At 39.6% G+C, this 19,731-nt stretch overlaps 3 protein-coding genes across 3 annotated transcripts; 1 reads left to right on the top strand and 2 right to left on the bottom strand.

The window, feature by feature from the left end:
* Positions 1-562: 562 nt before the first annotated feature.
* On the bottom strand, positions 563-6,655 carry LOC117401439 (tax1-binding protein 3). Its single transcript, XM_034002156.3, has 4 exons — positions 6,501-6,655; positions 3,189-3,308; positions 2,509-2,586; positions 563-2,087 (listed from the first exon to the last, which is right to left on the bottom strand). Exons 1-4 carry the CDS (start codon positions 6,537-6,539, stop codon positions 1,953-1,955), a joined length of 372 nt encoding a protein of 123 aa, XP_033858047.1. The 5' UTR covers positions 6,540-6,655; the 3' UTR covers positions 563-1,952.
* Positions 6,656-6,756: 101 nt separating this feature from the next.
* On the top strand, positions 6,757-13,012 carry LOC117401523 (calcium and integrin-binding family member 3). The gene is made up of 6 exons (XM_034002295.3): positions 6,757-7,984; positions 8,772-8,806; positions 9,074-9,185; positions 9,970-10,117; positions 11,187-11,382; positions 12,012-13,012. Exons 1-6 carry the CDS (start codon positions 7,934-7,936, stop codon positions 12,031-12,033), a joined length of 564 nt encoding a protein of 187 aa, XP_033858186.1. The 5' UTR covers positions 6,757-7,933; the 3' UTR covers positions 12,034-13,012.
* A 33-nt stretch (positions 13,013-13,045) lies between these two features.
* On the bottom strand, positions 13,046-19,276 carry LOC117401358 (hematopoietic SH2 domain-containing protein homolog). The gene is made up of 6 exons (XM_034001970.3): positions 18,939-19,276; positions 16,097-16,274; positions 15,849-15,938; positions 15,142-15,307; positions 14,554-14,865; positions 13,046-14,090 (listed from the first exon to the last, which is right to left on the bottom strand). The coding sequence occupies exons 2-6, from the start codon at positions 16,219-16,221 to the stop codon at positions 13,536-13,538; spliced, it is 1,248 nt and encodes a 415-aa protein (XP_033857861.3). The 5' UTR covers positions 16,222-16,274; positions 18,939-19,276; the 3' UTR covers positions 13,046-13,535.
* Between the last annotated feature and the right edge of the window lie 455 nt (positions 19,277-19,731).

Below are 19,731 nucleotides of genomic sequence, written 5' to 3'. Positions count from 1 at the left end.
TTTCTGAAAAGTTTTTTTACATTGCTTTTGAATTTCAGAACCTCAGTGCTTCTGCTTTTCAAGGTCCAGTAGCTTTCCTTTAGCTACCACTTGTGAGAAGAACCAACTCTGATAAAAAAAAAATAAGTATAGAGACGAATGACTCCAGTGTTCATCATGCTGGGGAGTGCAGTTCTAGTGCTGGACGCACAGGGGTTTAGAACTACATTCCTGCAAGTGCATTATTATTATTACTTATAATCAAGTACTCCAGGACTTGGACAGAAGTTTAATTGCTCAGTTTAATAATTAAAGGACAGTGTTGGAAGGGCCAAGAGTGCCAGCTGTTTCATGATGGTATACATGTATAAAGGTAGAATTTAAAACTATTGGCAGCTTGTTAATATTAAAACACATTCTTACTCCTACCCTGATCACTTCATTTTGCCTGTTTGTTTTGTAAGATTCTTGTCACAGGTAGCCCGTCATCTTAAACCAAACCAATTAAGACCTGTAAGACCGATCATTTAGTTACACCTATTAAACATGTAATGGACCAGCAAATGAATAATTCAAAGATGAATACGTTTTGAGAAATTTTATTATTTTCAGCAGTACAAATCAGGAAATCTAGTAGTTATTAGGCAGGCGACAGCATCAAGCTGCTACCCTGGACATAATCATTAGCTACCACAGATCAGAACAATTAGTGTTATAACATAAAAGCCTACAATAAAAATGACATTTAACTGAGTAAATACAGTTGGAATTATTGCAAATTAGTGTTAGAAATGTTCTGATTGACATTACCTGCTGTCTTAAAGGAAGCGCTGTGGGCAGAGTTACTGAAAAGCAAAAGCAGATTTAACGCTTTTAAAAGAAATTAAGGAAGGTACTGTATAGAAGATATCTAATATGGCTTGGTACTGTATCTCAGGTAGAACGCCCATGCAGTCAGTTACATAAAGGGACTAATAGATTTGTGTGCCATCTTTTCCTCATGAGCAAGAGCCTAATTAAACTGGATTACAATCATTTTAAAAACCTGATTTTTAGCAACCCAAGTCCTGGGCCAGGAAATAGACTGCACTCAAACAAAGTCCATTTTTTTTTCACGGTAATTATTAGCTTGTCTGTGACTTCGACTTAAAAACAAAAGTCCGCTTTTAAAGGAAAAGGAACAAAGGCACTTGGTGGCATGTTATTGTTCCCTCTAATGAAACCCATCTCTTACAGTTTAGCTCACACAGCAAGTTCAAAGGCATTAGAAGAATGGTTAGATAATACAGACAGCACCACACCAGACACTGTTTCCCACTAGCACCTGGGACTCTCCTAGTGTGCACTCATGTGGTGACGTTAATCACGGTGTTATTTTACACTGCACTTTGGTATCGATTATGTATGGATGTATGAAATGAAACAATAATAATAATAATTTGTTGAAAGTATGAGCTCTTCCCAGCACAGGTTGTAGTTTAAAGCTTTCTAGTGAGAATGACTGTGTTTACAACACAAGGTATTGCTTACAGCACTTTTAGTGGGTTGAAAACGTCATACTTAAAAGGAATCGTTTGTTCTACGCCTGCACAGTATCGTGTACATCGACATGCAGATCTGGATCAGTGTGCCATTGGAACATTTGGAAGAGCACACTGAAACGCCTAATAGTGTTTAAATTCTGTTTTACTTTGATATACCACACTGGTTTCCCAATTAGCACTAGTCTTGTTTCACTCAGGTAGCCCCTGTATTAGTTTTTTTTTTTGCCTCTTCTTCTGTTTGCATAGTAAACAGGTAGATCACGAAACGGTAGTAAGGCATGAAATTAAAATTTAAAATAAAAATCAACAAAGACAGAAACCTTTGTTCACGTGAACTGCCACTTCTGGTTAGCCCTTTCTATACCTCCACCCTCTACGTGACCGATATGTATTATAAATATGGATTTGTTTTGGTCTCCGTCCAGTCAGTTATTGCATCGATTGCCGGACAACGGTCTCCAGATTTGTCCTCGTCACCAGCAGTCGCACCACATCTTCGTTTTTCTTGGTGAGTCTCTTCCGTGCCTGATCATGGGTTACCATAGTCATGTCCCAGCCATTCACCTGCAAAAAGCAATGGAAACACTTCTAAAAGGGTTCATTTTGAAAGTACAGTAACCCAGATATATTTTCCTTTAGTTACCTAATATTATGGGTAACACTACTGTATATGTGCCATACCTGTCTCCACCCTCCACCAACGCATGTGTTCTACAGGGGTAGGTTTGTCCGTGTGTAAATTAAACACCGAAGCACAATGTAAGGAAAGCCGCACTAGGACACAGTGCTGCCCTCAGACAGCCACGTGTTATATTATGCTGCTAAACTGATTGTGGGACAGTGCAGCTTTAAACCTGAGAACGTGTCTGGGAGCACACTGACTGGAAATCAGCCCTGAAGATTCCTGGGATGTAAAGCTGGTCCAGGTCAGATGAACAGCAAACACTCCGACACAAGTTCCAAGGTGGCGATCGTTTCACAGTACCTGCATAATTTTGTCTCCAGTATGTAGACCTGCTACTTCAGCTGGTCCGCCCTCGCTCACTCTGGTTACATAGATACCCTGCAGCAAAACACGCTCATCATCATCATCATCATCATCATCATCATCATCATCATCATCACAATACAATCACTTTTGTGATATCACGTTGTAGTTTCTTTGATTACATGATGTTAAATAAAATATCTAAATTATGTTCATATATATATATATATATATATATATATATATATATATATATATATATATATATATCTCAATCCTTAAATTCTAGGCAATGCAACATTTTTGTCCGTGGCTGCACTGCAGTTATTTGGAACTTGTAATCGCTGAACAAAGTATTCCACACAATAGCATTTTCAATACTAAGGGGATGATTAACAAACTTGTCTGTAACAATTATAACTGGAGGCTCAGCCCACTACACTAAACCTACTGGCTACCCAACAGTACACAGACCAAGCCCACCTTTCACGAAACACTCTGCAAGTCTTTTTCCCCTGCTGCCCCTCAATTGACAGTTTAATCACCCCACACAATATCAGACACTACATCTAAATGCTGCGTCTCGATCTTTGAACTGTATGAAGATGGTCCCGAGGCTACGCACTGTATCCTACTGCATCATCACAGAGGATCTGTACATGTTAAAATCGACCCACCTTGTCAGACTTGTCCTCGGAATAGGGGTTCTGTCCTGGGTCTTGATCGATTCCCCCTCCTATGCTAAACCCAAGGATCAGGTTCTCCCCTTGGCGCAGTTTATGAATCTCAATACGTTGCTGAAACAACAAGAGAGACATTTCATCAGTGTCTGATAGCATGCACCACTTCCTTTTACATAAAACACACACATATATATGAAAAGCTATAGAGCATAACAAATTGAACACATTTTAAAACCCTCCTTCCATATAAGGAAATGGATGCTAATGACTGAACTGTAAAGCCGCACCCAGGGATATTGGAAAATGCCCCAGATGATCTTGTCAGCTGGGAATGCTAACCCCGCAGCCACACCCACGCCACGCTCCTCAGGAACGCATGGCTTTCACACTGGCAGCACAGCGCAATGACAGATAATGTGCTTTATTTGTGTATTAATTTAAGATTGTGAGTAATTTGGTTTGATTCCTAACTATTCACAAACCTCCATCTGCAACATCCCAAGAACGTTACATTTATTTGGAGTTAGAGCTACAACTACGCTACTATTAAAATGTTTCCATAATTTGAAAGAAAAAAAACGATTTAAAAAAACTGATTTAAACAAAATAAAACGCCAACCATGAATACGAGTCTCTTTGGTTTATTTCGGTCTATTAAAATCTGTAAAACACCAATGGCCGGCACTATATAGATCTAATCCTAACCAAAAAAAAGTGTTGCGTCTAATAATTATGCACAAACGGTTACGTCATGCGGAAATTGCCAAAGACTTTAAAACATGTCCGCTCCTGTGCCGTATCTAAAGCGGATACAGGCTTACAGGAACACGATCGGTATGAAAAAAAGTTTACAAAAAAAACAAACAAAAAAAAAACGCACAGCTTTGGATATTGTGCCAAGCCAGCTGTGCATTAGATTCCAACAAGCCGCTGCTGCGCCTGGCATTCACTCTGCAGCTAATCAGCCATCCCCGGCATGACATTTGCATTGTGTGGGAGACGATGACAAGGGCCTGGCATGCAATACCTGCAGAGACGCTCTATCTATTTAAAAACACATATTCCCCAACCCCTTCAGGAACTGTGATCTGCCATCAGCATTTACATCTCCCTCCAAATAAAGACCGTGTGTCATCGTATTCAGCACATCAGATCCACGCATTGGAGCACTAACCTCTGCTACGCTATTTCATTTCAATAAACAAAGCCTACAGTATTGGAACCAAAGAGATACGCTCGCTGGTGTTAAAAAAAAAAAAGCATCAACTGTAATGATTTTTCCTGCTTTTTTATGTTCCAGACAGATTAAAAAACCTATGCATAAATAGGCTCTATAAATATGTCATTAATTTATGGAGTGATCTGCCTTTCTGGAACATGGGAGCGCATTGGGGATAATCAGCCAGCAAGAGCCACTGCTTTTTCCTCCTGTTGTGTGTGAATGAATATATATATATTATATATATATATATATATATATATATAATTGGCTGTAGCTGGGAGTGGATTGTACGTATATGAGCTCTCTTGTTTTGTTTTCAACTTTGTACAGCGCTCTGGGGCTCCATGGCGTGAAGGGCGCTATATAAAAATACATTTCTATTGTATTGTGACATCTCGAAATTAACGTCGCCACTAAACCACTTTGTGTTTCAACAAAGCCTTGTGCTGCCCATTAATATTTTCCACCTGCTAACGTAGTAAACATACTTTAAGATGACGTCACCCTAATTCAAGGAACCGTCCCATTAGCAACAGCGCTGTTTAAAAAGATCAATATGACCCGTTGCTAAGGTGATGTGTTGCCTGATTTTAAAACACACGATTTTCTGATGTCTGGACTGGAGTCAAAAACAACACTTCAACCTGTTTTTATCGGCCAGTCAGGCAAACACCTTGGAAGGGAACTTTTTAAATAGAATTAAAAAAATACAAAATAAAAAGTTTTAGCTTCTTCAGGAAGCTTTGAAACTCTCTTGCAGCGGTAGCATGTTATAAAATATAAAATCTCCACCTAGCAACATCATACAAACTGTTATTGTAAGGCGTGTTCGGGTTAGCCGAGTCTGTTCGTAACTTTTCTGTACTGTAAACACAGTAAGGTCTTGAATGTACCACAATGGACTGCATATTATTATTATTATTATTATTATTATTATTATTATTATTATTATTATTATTTATTTCTTAGCCGACGCCCTTATCCAGGGCGACTTACAATTGTTACAAGATATCACATTATTTTTACATACAATTACCCATTTATACAGTTGGGTTTTTACTGGAGCAATCTAGGTAAAGTACCTTGCTCAAGGGTACAGCAGCAGTGTCCCCCACCTGGGATTGAACCCACGACCCTCCAGTCAAGAGTCCAGAGCCCTAACAACTACTCCACACTGCTGCCCTAAGTATTAGTATTTGTAGTTTTTATTTTAAAATTCTTCAGTGGACTGCGATATTAAAACTCAAAACAACCGCGCCCACTCTGTCAATAAGCAAACAGAATGCAAAAAAAATCTGACTGCAGTTAAAAATATGTGACCTAATTATAAAAACTAATGTGTGCAAAACGCTCTCCAGCCCAGAGACACTCCCTCAGAGACACAAACAAAGCAAACACACTACGTCATTTATTATGTTTTAACAAGACGTGTTTTTTTTTTAACAAGCACCGTTTACAGTAATAATGTTTTACGTTTCTCGTAGCTTTCCTTGCATTAAAACATGAATCCGATTCCGTTTTTTCGCCATATTTAATTTATTTCATTTTTACAGTGGAATCGTGGGTGCGACTGAATCTTCAAAATGCATGAATTTCAAGTACTGATAACATCATCACTATATTGAAAATTGAACCGTTTATAGAAATCTCAGCATTAGGACTCTTGAGACAAAACAATGCCCGATATTTCAAAATTCAATTGTTTGTCACTTGCGATCTAATCTCATGCGCATTTCTAATTGGACGGTGAATCTTTACAACACGTTTGATTTTAATTGGCCTCTCACTTTGTCAAATTATATTACTCCATATTTAAAAGTGCAGTACTCTAGATTTCAAAGTACCAGCTGAACTTGAAGCAGAGTATGACAGAAGTGCGGTATCGAAACCGCAATAGTTCCCATCAGACAAAATCAAATCATTTCTGCAAAGCTTTTCAAACTGCAGATTTGCTAGCTTCCACCACCGCCCTTACCGCAGCGGCACACAGGAAAGTCTCAGGCTTTTTGGGGGGCCTACCGGTTCAAAAATGAAGTTATTTAAAGTAACTACAAATGCATTCCTGTTCTTTCAGGTAAACTTACCACAACTGCGGTGACTGGGAGTCCCGGGATATGTGCCATCGTTACCAGTTTGAAGAGTTCTCCTCTCCCGACTGAATGAAGAGGCTGAGCAGACCTGCTGCCCTCAACACCGACAAGAAAATAATTTATTCATGAGCTGCTTGGGCGATGTCATTAATAATTCATGAGGTCTTCACTGGGCGTTTGAACTGCATGGGCGACTACTGTACCGATTTGTGCAGGGAGATCAATATCGAAATTATATATATATATATATATATATATGTAGTATTGAAAATGTCTTATGATGTTCTATTGATGTATCAAGCACACGTCCATGCATATTTCAGGAGAATCAAGTTGATACTTTTTGTGATCAATTATTTATTGAGTCAATTTGATATAAAAATACCGGAACCCTGCCCTTGTGATGTCATGATGACCACCCGTTGAACCCATTCTGCTGAAATTTCAAACTAAAAATACACACAGGACAGCAATACAATAGGGCTTGTCTTTGTGGTGAAACTTAAATACAAAAGCCAATACTGTGACATTACTGTGTAATCAACTGTTTTTAAATTTTTTAATCTGGTTAAAAACCTTGGTAAACTATGGTAAATGCATCGTACTGTATGACCATGAGAAAAGCAAGGGGAAACTGCAGTTCATTTACTGTGCTGAACTTTATCTGTACCTGTTACCTGCAACCAGACCAACTTGGGGAAAGGTTGATTCTAGTTGGGTCTGGCATGGGTAACTAACCTCCAGTGAAGACCATGGAGTTGCATTCTAGAACCTAATCTCTCAGCATGATTGTGTACGGAAGTTCCAGACTGGAATTAAGTTTTCAGTTCTCTAACCAGGAGTTTTCTTCACCTCATCTTATCTGAACTAAGGTATTTTCAATTCCTCCACATAGCAGGGATATGTGAATTGAAAATGACCATACCAATTTCTCATCAACAAAATGGCAGACCTGATAAAATGACTAGACATCCCAGACATCCCAAGTCTCTAATATCAGCAAGTGCAGCCATGCTGTTTTAATTGTGTTGGTTTTTTTATACAGCTGTCCTGGGTTTTATTTTCTCCATTACAGCAGGTGATGCACAGCTCCACAGGACACTTTATAGCATTAATCTATGAGGTGTAACATGACTCTTGGGTGAGCATGCGGTAGGCACAGCCGAGAGAGACGTGCTAGGGGTTGGTGCAAGGCTGTATGAATGTTGGACGGGAGCCCTTTTTAATTCTAAAGCTGGTTCTATTCAGATCAAAGAATCGATGAAACGCTTCCATTATTACAGTGAAATAAAGGGGGGATACCTGATCCGCACGCTGCCACAGGTCCTTTGTTTGAGCATTGTCATATCTGAAATATCTAGAGCTGCTATAAAGGCACTGGGCACAACCACAGCAATGGCCACGGAACATAGGACCTGCGCTCGAGAATGGGGAACAAACAAACTATATTTACAGCAGAACAGCTAGACGCATATCAGGTCAGTTCAGCTTTCTGGTTTTTATTTTAAGTAAAGGTTTGTTTTTTTTCAAGGTTTTCAGATCAAACCACTTGCTGCTCCTGTTCACTGCATACCGTAGATTTGTGTGTTTGTGTGATTGTGTGCATGCTGGGTTGCCATCTGCTGAGAGGGAGATCAGAATGTGAGTGTGTGAGTTTAAAACCAGGTTTTTCATCTTTTGCATGGTTCAAATTCTGAGTTCCTTTTACGTTAAAGTGCTGTGTGAAAGCTGTCGAGAATACAATCCTCACTTGTTTCTCCAGCTGTAATAACTGGAAACTAGATGTTCCATTTACAAGACAGTGTGATGGCTGCATATTGTAGAATACTTTAGAGAATACAGTATACGTTCTGAAACACACTGACAGATTTTAAAGATGCAAACACAGCAAATCTTTAACAGTGCTACAGTGTGCCTAGATCTATTGCACACCTCTGAGATGCTGAGATAATGAAGACTATGTCTTGGCAACCACTTGTATGATTTTGATAGACACTTCTTATGAGTCTATTCCACAAGAAGATCTAATTAGAACTGACCCTAGAATCTGTTGTTTTCTATCTATTATGGAATGCTCATAGTTCTTCAATTGCATTATATACTATGGCAGTATAGTATATTATTTAACTTACCTATTAAATTGATGCTATAGATCTACTTAGTGATTTCCATTGAACTGCCCACTATACTATACATACAAAATAAAGGCACAAATGAGCTTGATGTATCTCTTACCAATCTGCTGTCACCTTTTTTCATTTTTAGGACTGTACATTTTTCACAAGAAAAGAAATTCTAAGGTAAGACGGCTTTATGAAACTATTACCTGTGCAATGTCCCGTTCTATGTTACTTTCCTTTTGCAATTTCTGCTTCGGTCGATATAATCAGGTCTTTAATCTGTGTAGATCTGAAATACAGCAGCGTTAGTATCTTGGGTTCAATTAAAAAAAAAAAATCTCATTTTCTTCTATCTGTCGCTGTCCAACTCAAACAGGACGTTGCCATCAGCTCTGGGGGTACCCCGCTCCCCAGCATTCCTAGTGGTTCCTTTGCCTTCTTTTCCAGACTCTTCCACAGATACCGAGACCTGGCTCCACAGCTTGTTCCCCTGGACTACACCAGTAAGCCAGATGTGAAGCTTCCTTATGAGCTGATCACCAGCATGCCTGAGCTCAAGGTATGCACAGCATTGTAATAGCCAAGGATTCTAATCCCAGGCTCGCTATTAGACTCAATAATTCATCTCCTACTAATTGAGAGGAGTCTTGGAGGGGGCATCAGAAACTTAATACCTGCCACGTTGGAGCACTGCATACTGTGCAAGACCCATTATAGGCAATTGAAGCCATTACCCAGCCCTTTAGACACAATACAGGTGTGCTCTAGTTTGTAAGGGCTGTTACTGTATAAATAATTGGTTCCCATTTGAAGCCAAATGTCTCTGCCAGAATAAAACCTATGAAAGAGCTGAATAAATATTATTCATCACAGTGATTTCAATTTATCAGCATATAAACTCCCAAAATGCAATGTACTACCCTGATTTTATTGCTATTGTTTTATATGAGGAAGTTCTAGGATTCCTATGTAATATACCTAGCATTTTGTTTTAACACTGTCAGTCTGGGTAATTGTAAGTTCTGCAGTGTGTTTTAGGTTTTTTGGGTCTGCGGAGCAGTGCAGAATACAGAGTGTTAGGGAGTTAAGGACAGCTGGATGCAGGGAGGGAAGCTGGGCTGTCGAAGAACAGCACAGTATCTTGGTGAAGACCCGGAAATGCAAGTACTCCCAGATTTAAAGGTTCTCGAACCTGATTTGCTTTAATAAAGAGCTATTTGTTTTACTTATATATTGGAATCCACCTCCAATCCACTTACTGTTCCTTTCTCCTTTCGGTCTCCCAGTTTGAATTAACAGCATGGGTTTTTAAGGGTAAAACATCCTCTTTCTCTGTACTGCAGGACAACCCTTTCCGACAGAGGATTGCAGAGGTTTTCTCAGAGGACGGAGAGGGGAACATGACCCTGGATGATTTCCTGGACATGTTTTCAGTGCTGAGTGAAATGGCACCCAGAGATCTGAAAGCATACTATGCTTTTAAAATTTACGGTGAGTATGCAGTATTTTAACCAAAGCGACTTGCAGAGACTAGGGGGTGAACTATACACCAACAACTGCTGCTGAAGAGTCACTAAAAACAGGACCTCTTGTTTTAACAGACATAAAACAAGAGTTTTATGTCTCATCCGAAGGACAGAGCACAAGGGGGTTACATCAGTCAGTGGCTGAGCCGGGATTTGAACCTCCCTTTTGTTTAACCACTGTGGTTTAGCAATATAAGCAGAAGGAAATTATAGTAACTAATGCATTCATTATTTTAAAAGAAAGAGACAAAGTTATGTAAGGCTTTCTTTCAGTAGAGTGGTCTGACGCAGTAATTTATGCGTTTACCTTGCTAATCCCACTGTGCCGAGGCAGAAAGAATAGGGATACTCAGAGCTTTAAATGAGACAACCCGACAATAATAGGCAGTAAAAAGACATTTAGGAATAATTTATAAGCCCATTATATTAAAGTCCCGGTTTTCAAACCCCTGCGTGTGCGTTAGTGTGCCAACTTTTTCTAATTAAAGCATGCTGACAGATCAAGCTGTTCTAAAGCACGGGGCCGAGTCATGGGTCAAGGAAAGTTTTCATTTATTATTAAAAGAAGAGGCATTGAGACATTGGCAGCTAACGGCGGTGTGTCAGTACAGTAAATGAGTGATTACGGACGCTGATTGGAAGAAAAGAAAAGAAGGAGTATCGGGTTTAAACAGCACTTCACCTTATCAAGAGACAATATTTATCACATCACAGTATCGCGTAATAAAGGCCTTGGCAAGTCCAGGGAAATTATTTATACATGTTGGAAAAGGGTGATTCATTTACAAATGTATCCCAGAATGCAGCAGCGGTCACAATACACAACAATACAGGCCAATCGCCTTCTAAACCCAGGAGCTTGACAACAGATGTCAGGGAGCTACTGAACCCTAGAGGACAAAGACCAGCCCTTCAGGTGTTGAGCTCACCAAGCCCCTGGTTCTGCTGTAGCCCTGTGAGTGACTTAGCTCTTGAATGGAGGGACGGACAGAACCAAAGCGACCAGTGCAAGAATCTTCTGCTGTCTTTTTCAGATTTCAATGACGATGATTACATCTGCAAGTCGGACCTCGAGAAGACGCTGACGAGGCTGACCCGGAACGAGCTGACCCCAGAGGAGGTGCGGCTGGTCTGCGAGAAGGTGATGGACGAGGCCGACCTGGACAATGACGGCAGGCTCTCCCTGGAGGACTTCCAGCACATGATCGCGCGCGCCCCCGACTTCCTCAGGTGAAGCACAGCACGTCCTCCAGCCCTCCAGCTCAAACTCCACTCACACTGTTTCCATCTGCACAAAAAATATGCACTCATTTGCACAGGGATAACTTGTTAAGTCACTTCCCCCATTGGAGCGACTGGCCGAATTTGCATATTCCAAACTTGTCCCATTTTAAATAACTTTGATATCCAGGTGCTGCAGGTCAGACGAAGTCGATTTCAAATCACTTTCAACTGAATCCCATATGGAAATAAGTCCATTGAATCCTGGGCTGCCATGAAGCTCGCATGACCTCGAACCAAACAGCTGAGTTAGGTCTGTTGAGCACTCATACCAACGTTAGAAAAGCAAACTGATACTTGACTGCATCGTGAAGGCGCTACCATACAGGCAAGGTCATCTGCCAAGCTAATGCCAAATGATCAGATTTTTATTGTGATTAGAGACTGGTAAACAGAGCAATTACTTACAATTCTATATTTATTTACATAAAAGTTCTGAGATTTCTAATTACAATTGTTTTAAACTTACATTGCAATGGCTATTATTTTTGTTTAGCATACCAAAAAGTCTATTGTCTGCAAACATTTAGAAATGTCCTGTTTTTTTGTTTTAAGCCTCCTCTATTTTTGCTCAACAGTACGTTTCATATCAGAATATGAGGAATGGCCATGTGGACTCCAAGGGGTTATAATTAAACCAGCAGACACTGATGAGGCTTTTCTGCACCAGACAGAAAGAGACTGAAGGACCAAGAATAGTCTTCTAAAACCCTGGATGTAAAAGCTGGTTGCTGGGATGGTGCACGTGTCTCCAGGATTGTGTACCGCTATTTTTTCCTACATTTTTTGTTGTTCTTCTGTCAACCAGGTTTTACACTGGCAATCATTAGCAAGCATGTCAGCAGCACTATAATATCGAAATTAACATCCAGGTTCAACTAGCTGCGGCTGTACTCCAGTCCTTAAATCACTACCGCAGACTCTCTAATTGTTTTTGACTGCATCAGCCATCCGATGGTTACCACAGACGGTGGAAACAGCCAGTGCAATGTCGCCACAAGCCTTGAGCCCTGTTTATCTTTGTCGCAACTGATCCGAGTGCAGACGCCATAACTTAAAAGCGTTTCTATTGTGTGGTGATTCTGACAGCGTCAGTTACCCGAAGCTCCTCCATCTGTTGTTCAGACTCGAGCAATCGTTTACTAATAAGATACACATTAGACAGGATTCTCTAACTAATGTTAGGAAAGGATGAGACACTTAGGAAATCGTAGACACTGCTGATTTAGGGAATGCTTCTGTGATACCAAGTTAGGAAAAATCCTGTCCTAGCCATGAAAGGTAAGGTAGATAGGTGGTCACATGTTTTAAAATACACAGTCTTCTGAACTTAAGTCTTGAACTTTGCATTGGAAGATGGAACTAAATCTAAGATGAAAAAAGCAAAGACAATACTGAGTTTTGTTACAGGTGGAATTTTAACTGGAAATGGCAGCAAAAACCTAAAAGATGAGGCTGTACAGAACTCACATAAATATATATAAAAGCAATATTACAAAACGTCACACCAAATATGCAAACTGACAAACTACCACAACAAAATCAAATCTGATGTAACATATAAAAACGATATATATATATATATATATATATATATATATATATATATATATATATATATATATATATATGCTATTATTTATTGTAAGTTCATATGTGTGTTTAATATTTACATAAATAAAATGTCTTTGTAAAATCATTTTGTTTTATTTTTAATATACATTAAAGCTAAAATTCCCTGACAAATAGTTCATCTAGAGTTTTTTTTTTTAATGTCTAAAACACTAAGATGTATTTCATTAAATATTGTATCTGATAACTGTTTAACACACCAGAATCTGCACGTAAATTTCGGAAACATTAATGAGTTTATGTGAAGATTGCCGAGTCACATCTAACTGTGTCCTGCTTGCTCCTGCGTGATCATCAGGATGCAACTGATCAGTTCCATGTTGAAGTCCAGGCTTCCCTTTTCCATTGTCGTGTGAAAACCAGCAGTGATCCAGAGAGTTGATCATTTGAGTCTCATGAACAGAACAAGAAGTACATTTAACGCTGTTTTGTTACACGTTATGAGGTTCCAATTTATTTATTTTAAATAATCAATAATATCCTGGGGCAAATGGAGGTGGCTGATGATATTCCAGTGGGAGAGCTGGCTGCTTTTTACCACTGTCTTTACCAATGTTTTTAGCCTCTTTGCTGGTCCCCTGGAAGCCTGAGTTGAAATCACTGGTCTTATCGGGCCAGCTCTCTGCAGATTTTGCCTGAAAGGGCTCTGAATGTCCGGGTGTCTCCGCGGCTCCCCCTTTCTTTTTCAGGGAGTTCTTTTTTAAACCCAGGAGGTTGATGGTGGTGCTCTGTGTTCTGAATTCTTTTTCCATTTCTTTTATGACGTTCTTCACCTTGCAAAGTCGTTCGCCGGAGAAGATCCCACTGCCGGGGGCTTTACTTGCCTCTCTCTCGGTGGCGGTGGAATTTGTCAAAGGGATTTCCGTGGGAAAAGTCCTTTTTGCTGGAGCGGGCTCCTGTGCCCTACTGGGAGGCAGCAGAGTCCTTGGTGGTAGTGGGGGTGCCTCTTTGAAAATCGCCTCTGTGCTCTGGGACCTCTTTGACAAGCTCTTCCAGGGTAAGTGCTCAGGTTTATCATCTGAAATCTGAAATACACACGGACAATGCTCAGCTGTCTCATTGAATCGCCACCTTCCAATACTCGACAGTGGATAAAAAAAATAAATACAGACAGAAAGAAGCAATGATGTATCGGCAGGTTAAAGAAGCATGCAGCTGCAAGTCAAGTCATGTCGTCAATCACAAAGACTCAGCTGTTAAGGTCACTTTTCAAGTTTGGCTATTGGAGCAAGGTAAAAGTTGCTGTGCAGTGATCATTCTAGACATTAGGCAGTCTCTCTGTGATAATGGACCCTGCATTACACAGATCACTTGACACGTCAAAGTCATTTTTAGGTCCATTATAATCCAGTAAGAGACCTCTGTTCCATCATTATGTCAATGTAGTAGGGAACGTCTGGGGTATGAAGTACGGTTGAAATAGTGCGAAGGTCTGGGTGTATTAGAGATAGTTTTAAATGTAACACTGCCTTGATGTACCCCACTTACTCTGGCATCATTCAGGAGGTTCATGGAAGCCAGCTCCTTGTTAAGACTGGGGTAAAGTCTATTCACAGGGAAGGCGTCCTTAAATCCAGCTGAGGGTTGCGGATCCCTAGTTTTGAGGTCTTGGTCTCTCGACCGGTGGAGTGAATGTCGTGACGGGAGGGGTGGAGGCACGTCCCTGAGTGAGCGGAGTTCTGGAGCTGCCTGAGAGTTTGGAAAGCACCTTGGTAATGGAAGGGGAATCTGATTGTGAGCAATGGAGGGCTTCTTCTTTGAAAACAGCAGCTCTGTATAATCAGCGTCATCTTTCGAGATCTGCAAAGTAAAAAAAAAGGCAGGATGCTTTTCATATAATATAATATCTGGCTGTCAATTATCAACTGAAAAAGCAGTTACGTTTTTTGTAACTTACTGGATCAAAGGTACACTGACAGTGAATCACCAGTCCCCCCCCCCACCTCACCCCAACTCCACTCGTGTGTAGAGAAAAGCATGCAGATTGATTATATTCTATTTAGGACAAGAACCATCTTCCCAGTTGTCTTTGCCCTCATGTAAAAAACGTGCTCTTATGTTACACTGGATGCTTACCTGCCCACAAGGAACAGTTAGAATCTCATTGTAAGGCAGGATCGGAATTCTTTGGTGGAAGTCCACCAGCTGGTCTAGAGATCTGTAGGACGTGGCCTCTCCCACGATAGTATACTGGCCGTTCCTCAGCACATCAATCATGAAGTGCCTGCAGCAATCCACAGTTCTACGTGCGGGGAAAGAACATTCTTATTATGGTAGAGACACATACCATTCACAGTGGCTCATTGAGGACATGAAACTAAAAAGTGCTTATGTCTAGATTCTGAGATCATTTATACCGTGATCGTGACAGAAAGGTTTGAAATGACGTGATCTCGACATGACACGTTTATATCTCTTGTTGTCCACTGTCGTTAACGATCCCTGGTAGAAATAAGGGTCCGCGTTCCAGAAGCGCCCATCGGAAGAATGACTCCTGTTTATATTTTGGCATTCCCATGTTATCCCAACAGTCTCATATGGCAGTTCTGCTTGCATAGCAGTTCCAGTACTAGTGTGCTTCTGCATCAGGATCAGGTCTGGTTCCCAATTCATTAGGGTAATACTTACACAGACCTTTCTAAGAGCGTTTCATTAGATTTTCTTTATTTGACTGTTTCTAATATAAAAATAAATGCTGCCTGTACACCTGGGAACTACTGCAGTGGTTTATAATCATATACTTTGAATGCACTTGATTCAGATAGAAAATGATATGTTCTTACCTGTAAGATAAGGTATACCCGATGCGACTTTCACTGACCCTGATCAAGAAACAACCAGCAGTTTTATTCTGCAGTAAATCTTCTGCATCCCTGAGACAACAAAAACATCAAGGCACATGAGTATAACATGCATATCTATCTATCTATCTATCTATCTATCTATCTATCTATCTATCTATATCTATCTATATATATATATATATAATGGGTAAAATCTGGAGCAAAACTGTTGTTTTTTTAGGTCTTACTTCCTTGTGATAATTCCATGAAACCATTCGGGAATAACACCATTCCTCATTACGCAATCCACCTGGAACTCCGTGAACCACTTTATCGCAGCGTCGCGTTTCCTGCAGATTCCAGGATTGTCCATTCTTTCTGGGATCTGATCAAGGCAAAGGGGTCAGAAATCAGCTTGAGAAGGATCTGAAAAAAAAAAAAAAAGTTTTCCGGTATAAGTTTTAAGATGAATCAATAAATCCATTACCTGCTGCATCTGTAATTGCAAGCGTCATAAAACGTATACAAGGGAAATGTAAAGAATTGAATATTTGCTTGTTTACCGTTTAAATAAACGTCATGCGGAACTTAACAGTTCACTGCTGTTTAAGTTGTTCTGTTTTTTGATTTTCAAACAGATCAGACAGGAACATACAAATACAAGCCACTGCACCCCACTGACACTGAGAAGCCGCAAAACATACACTCTAGCTAGAATTTGCATGTCAGATGTGTCCTCGAACTAGCTAATCTCATTCATAGGCAGCTCCAGGAAAGGAAAATACATACAGCGTAATGAGCTTTGGAAGCTCAATACCGCTTTCATTTTTCTCATTTTATGACAATCAATAGCATGCGTACAGTTTATGGTTTATTTATGTTTTTTTATGATCTTGAGAAAAATAAAAAAGACAGCTCAGGCATTTAATAAGGGGGCCAAGCATATGATATTTTCTTGCCACCTCATAAATGTTCAAAACATCTTCTGCACTTAGTGTTAGTTGGCAGTATTTGGATGTGTCGGGACCACTGAATCGGAATAGAAGGGTTTCTTGTATTTGGACTAAGCTTCCAAAAAGTCACCATTATTTAATATGGAAAATGTGCACCAGGTGGTCATGTGACTCAGAGATTCAACCGAGACTCTGAATCACATATCTTTGAATTGACCCATCATTAACATCACCAGACACGTTCAAATCCAGTGCGGTGCGGTATAGGAATGGCTTGTTTATTTTTAGGGTGGCGTTATTAAGATTAAAATAGACCGGATTCTGTTGAACTTCTTTTAAACGTCATTATTTCTAAGCACAGACAAACAGAGGGTTTTAGCAAAAGGGAGCGTATCAGGAGCGCATTCAAATACCATAGTAACAATAGGGAATTCCTTTATAAAAGATCATTGCATTACGTCGTCTCTAGCAAACACTCGTTAAGTATTGCAGCTAGCAGCAATTATTTGCTTATTTATTATTTAAGTTAAAAAACTATTACTGGAATCACACCTTTATTGTGGTCTGGTTGAATAACAAAGGACAATAACAGGATCGATACAACTAGCAGCAGTGTGGAGTAGTGGTTAGGGCTCTGGACTCTTGACCAGAGGGTTGTGGGTTCAATCCCCACTGGGGGACACTGCTGTTGTACCCTTGAGCAAGGTACTTTACCTAGATTGCTCCAGTAAAAACCCAACTGTATAAATGGGTAATTGTATGTAAAAATAATGTGATATCTGTATAATGTGAAATAATGTATAACGTGATATCTTGTAACAATTGTAAGTCGCCCTGGATAAGGGCGTCTGCTAATAAATAAATAATAATAATAAGCAGAAAAGGCTCAGTTAAGCTCTTAATGAGTCGCTACAACCGTTTAAATAATGTGCGTGTCATTTTTCTTTTCATTGTTAACATCCTGACAACAATAGGACTGGTACTTTAATACAGCCCCTTCAAATACAATGCCATGCGCAATGCTACACTGCATTACTGTTAGGTAACAGCTTTTAATAATTTCAGTCTGGAAAATAATGCAAACTACAAAGAAGTCCTTTTTCCGGGATAATTTTAATATTCAAATAATACTGCTGCCGACACATTTCTTATCTCCTTCCTCAGTAAACGTGTTTTACCGTGAATCCTATAGGCTACTAAACGCCTTCAATATTAAACACATTGAGGCTTGGTATACACAGCGGGACCAAGGCATCTCCACTTTGGAAAGACAACCAATTCAATGCATGGTCTTAGCAGTCAGATCCCCATTTCAACAGCCCGGGGAAGCATGTTTTTTGGGGGAGTAAGATGACAGAATAAAGGGTCGTATTTGGGGTATCAACACACCAGCAAGTGACAGTCTGGGTTTTTAAGTTTTAGGGTTACCAATATATTTAATAAGCTGCGGGAGCAATACCTGTCCCATGACAATCAGTTTCACACAGCCCTATTGTAGTTCAGTATGTCATATTTTAAACAATCCAGCATGATGAATCATACTGTACGTCTGTATGGATTACAGGAAGTAAAATACATTTCATGAAAAAAAGTGTATATATATATATATATATATATATATATATATATATATATATATATAGATATATAATGATTGCCATTACACGAGAGTATATATAGAGAGTACATATATATTCATTTTGAGTATATATAGTTTGCAAATGATGAAAAAATAACTCTGTGTATCTAACATCGATAATAATAATAATAATAATAATAATAATAATAATAATAATAATAATAATAATAATAATTTCCTATATAATTTTGTTGGTTCCTTTCCCGCATACAGTACAGAAGACTCGCGTCTATTCGGCTCTGCTGTAAGTGAACAAGTACTTATGTATTATTATGAATTGTTAATAAATTATATAATGTAGGTGAATTAAGACAAGCGCACCCAGCTCGAGGTGCTCCTGTTACAGTCGATGGCGCTTATACCCTCGCGTCTCTAGCTTGATCAGAGGTAACCCGAATAACTAAAACGACGCTCCCCAAAAAAGTAGAAACAAATTATTGCTAAGAATCAAATACATTCTAATATGAAATCCGGCGTTTTCAAAGCCTGGGAACTTACCTGTCTGAAAACTCCACTTCGTGTGCTCAGTGAACGAGACGTTTGTGAAAGGAGTGCAGTTCCTGCACCTGTCTCTTCGGGGTTGAAAGGGGCGGGGTTAAGACAGGTGAGGTGTGCAAACACCGGCACGCACGTTGATTCTATGCAATCAGACATCCCTTCAAACCAAATGGCATTTTAATTTGAAAAAAACAACAACTAATGAATAAATGTTTACTCATTTACAGTAAGTGTATCGCTCAAGGGACTTGCGGCTACTGCGTTGCTAAACAGATAGCAATGCTGTGTGACGACGTTAATTATCAAGCCGAGGCAACGCCCATTTAAGATTATATAAGTTTCGTTTCCTCATAAACAGAGACTTGATTTTGACACGTGGGTAGTCGCAGAGTGGTAGCTGGATAATAAAACCTACGCGTGTTTGTAATAAACTTAACGACACATCACTGACCAATCATGTAGGCCTACATATAAAAAAAAATCCGCAAGACTGCAAATGTAAAGTTATACACAGAAAATGCTCGATCATGCTTGCGTATTTTCCCTAAAACAATGTATTGATGCAGCAGATATTTCTATTCATATAACTTTCTTGCTATGTCAGGAAAGAGGAGTGTTTGGAAGAACTTCCACCCCATAATATGACAGAATCCAAGCAGAGGGTTACGAGATTTCCAGAGTGAAAAACTGGGACTTTTGTTTTTCTTCATCAATTCAATTAAAGCTTTAGCGACTCTGAAACAGTTGAAATAAATGGCTCAGGAAGTTTAACCGAATCTTACTTATTAAACAC

Source organism: Acipenser ruthenus, chromosome 47 (genome assembly GCF_902713425.1).
Source record: "Acipenser ruthenus chromosome 47, fAciRut3.2 maternal haplotype, whole genome shotgun sequence".
NCBI classification, from domain to species: domain Eukaryota; kingdom Metazoa; phylum Chordata; class Actinopteri; order Acipenseriformes; family Acipenseridae; genus Acipenser; species Acipenser ruthenus.
The sequence above is the reverse complement of the archived record's forward strand: the minus strand, read 5'-3'. Positions and strand labels throughout refer to the sequence as shown.

Excerpts from the sequence above, each read along its gene's own strand:
- LOC117401439 (XM_034002156.3), bottom strand. The coding sequence starts at position 6,539 with ATGGCACATATCCCGGGACTCCCAGTCACCGCAGTTGTG. Across the intron at positions 3,309-6,500 it reads TCCCAGTCACCGCAGTTGTG|CAACGTATTGAGATTCATAA; the intron begins GTAAGTTTACCT and ends TTGTTGTTTCAG. Across the intron at positions 2,088-2,508 it reads CTGGAGACAAAATTATGCAG|GTGAATGGCTGGGACATGAC; the intron begins GTACTGTGAAAC and ends TGCTTTTTGCAG.
- LOC117401358 (XM_034001970.3), bottom strand. The coding sequence starts at position 16,221 with ATGGACAATCCTGGAATCTGCAGGAAACGCGACGCTGCGATAAAGTGG. Across the intron at positions 15,939-16,096 it reads CATGGAATTATCACAAGGAA|GGATGCAGAAGATTTACTGC; the intron begins GTAAGACCTAAA and ends TTGTTGTCTCAG. Across the intron at positions 14,091-14,553 it reads ACCTCCTGAATGATGCCAGA|ATTTCAGATGATAAACCTGA; the intron begins GTAAGTGGGGTA and ends TGTGTATTTCAG.
- LOC117401523 (XM_034002295.3), top strand. The coding sequence starts at position 7,934 with ATGGGGAACAAACAAACTATATTTACAGCAGAACAGCTAGACGCATAT. Across the intron at positions 7,985-8,771 it reads AACAGCTAGACGCATATCAG|GACTGTACATTTTTCACAAG; the intron begins GTCAGTTCAGCT and ends TTTCATTTTTAG. Across the intron at positions 9,186-9,969 it reads CCAGCATGCCTGAGCTCAAG|GACAACCCTTTCCGACAGAG; the intron begins GTATGCACAGCA and ends TCTGTACTGCAG.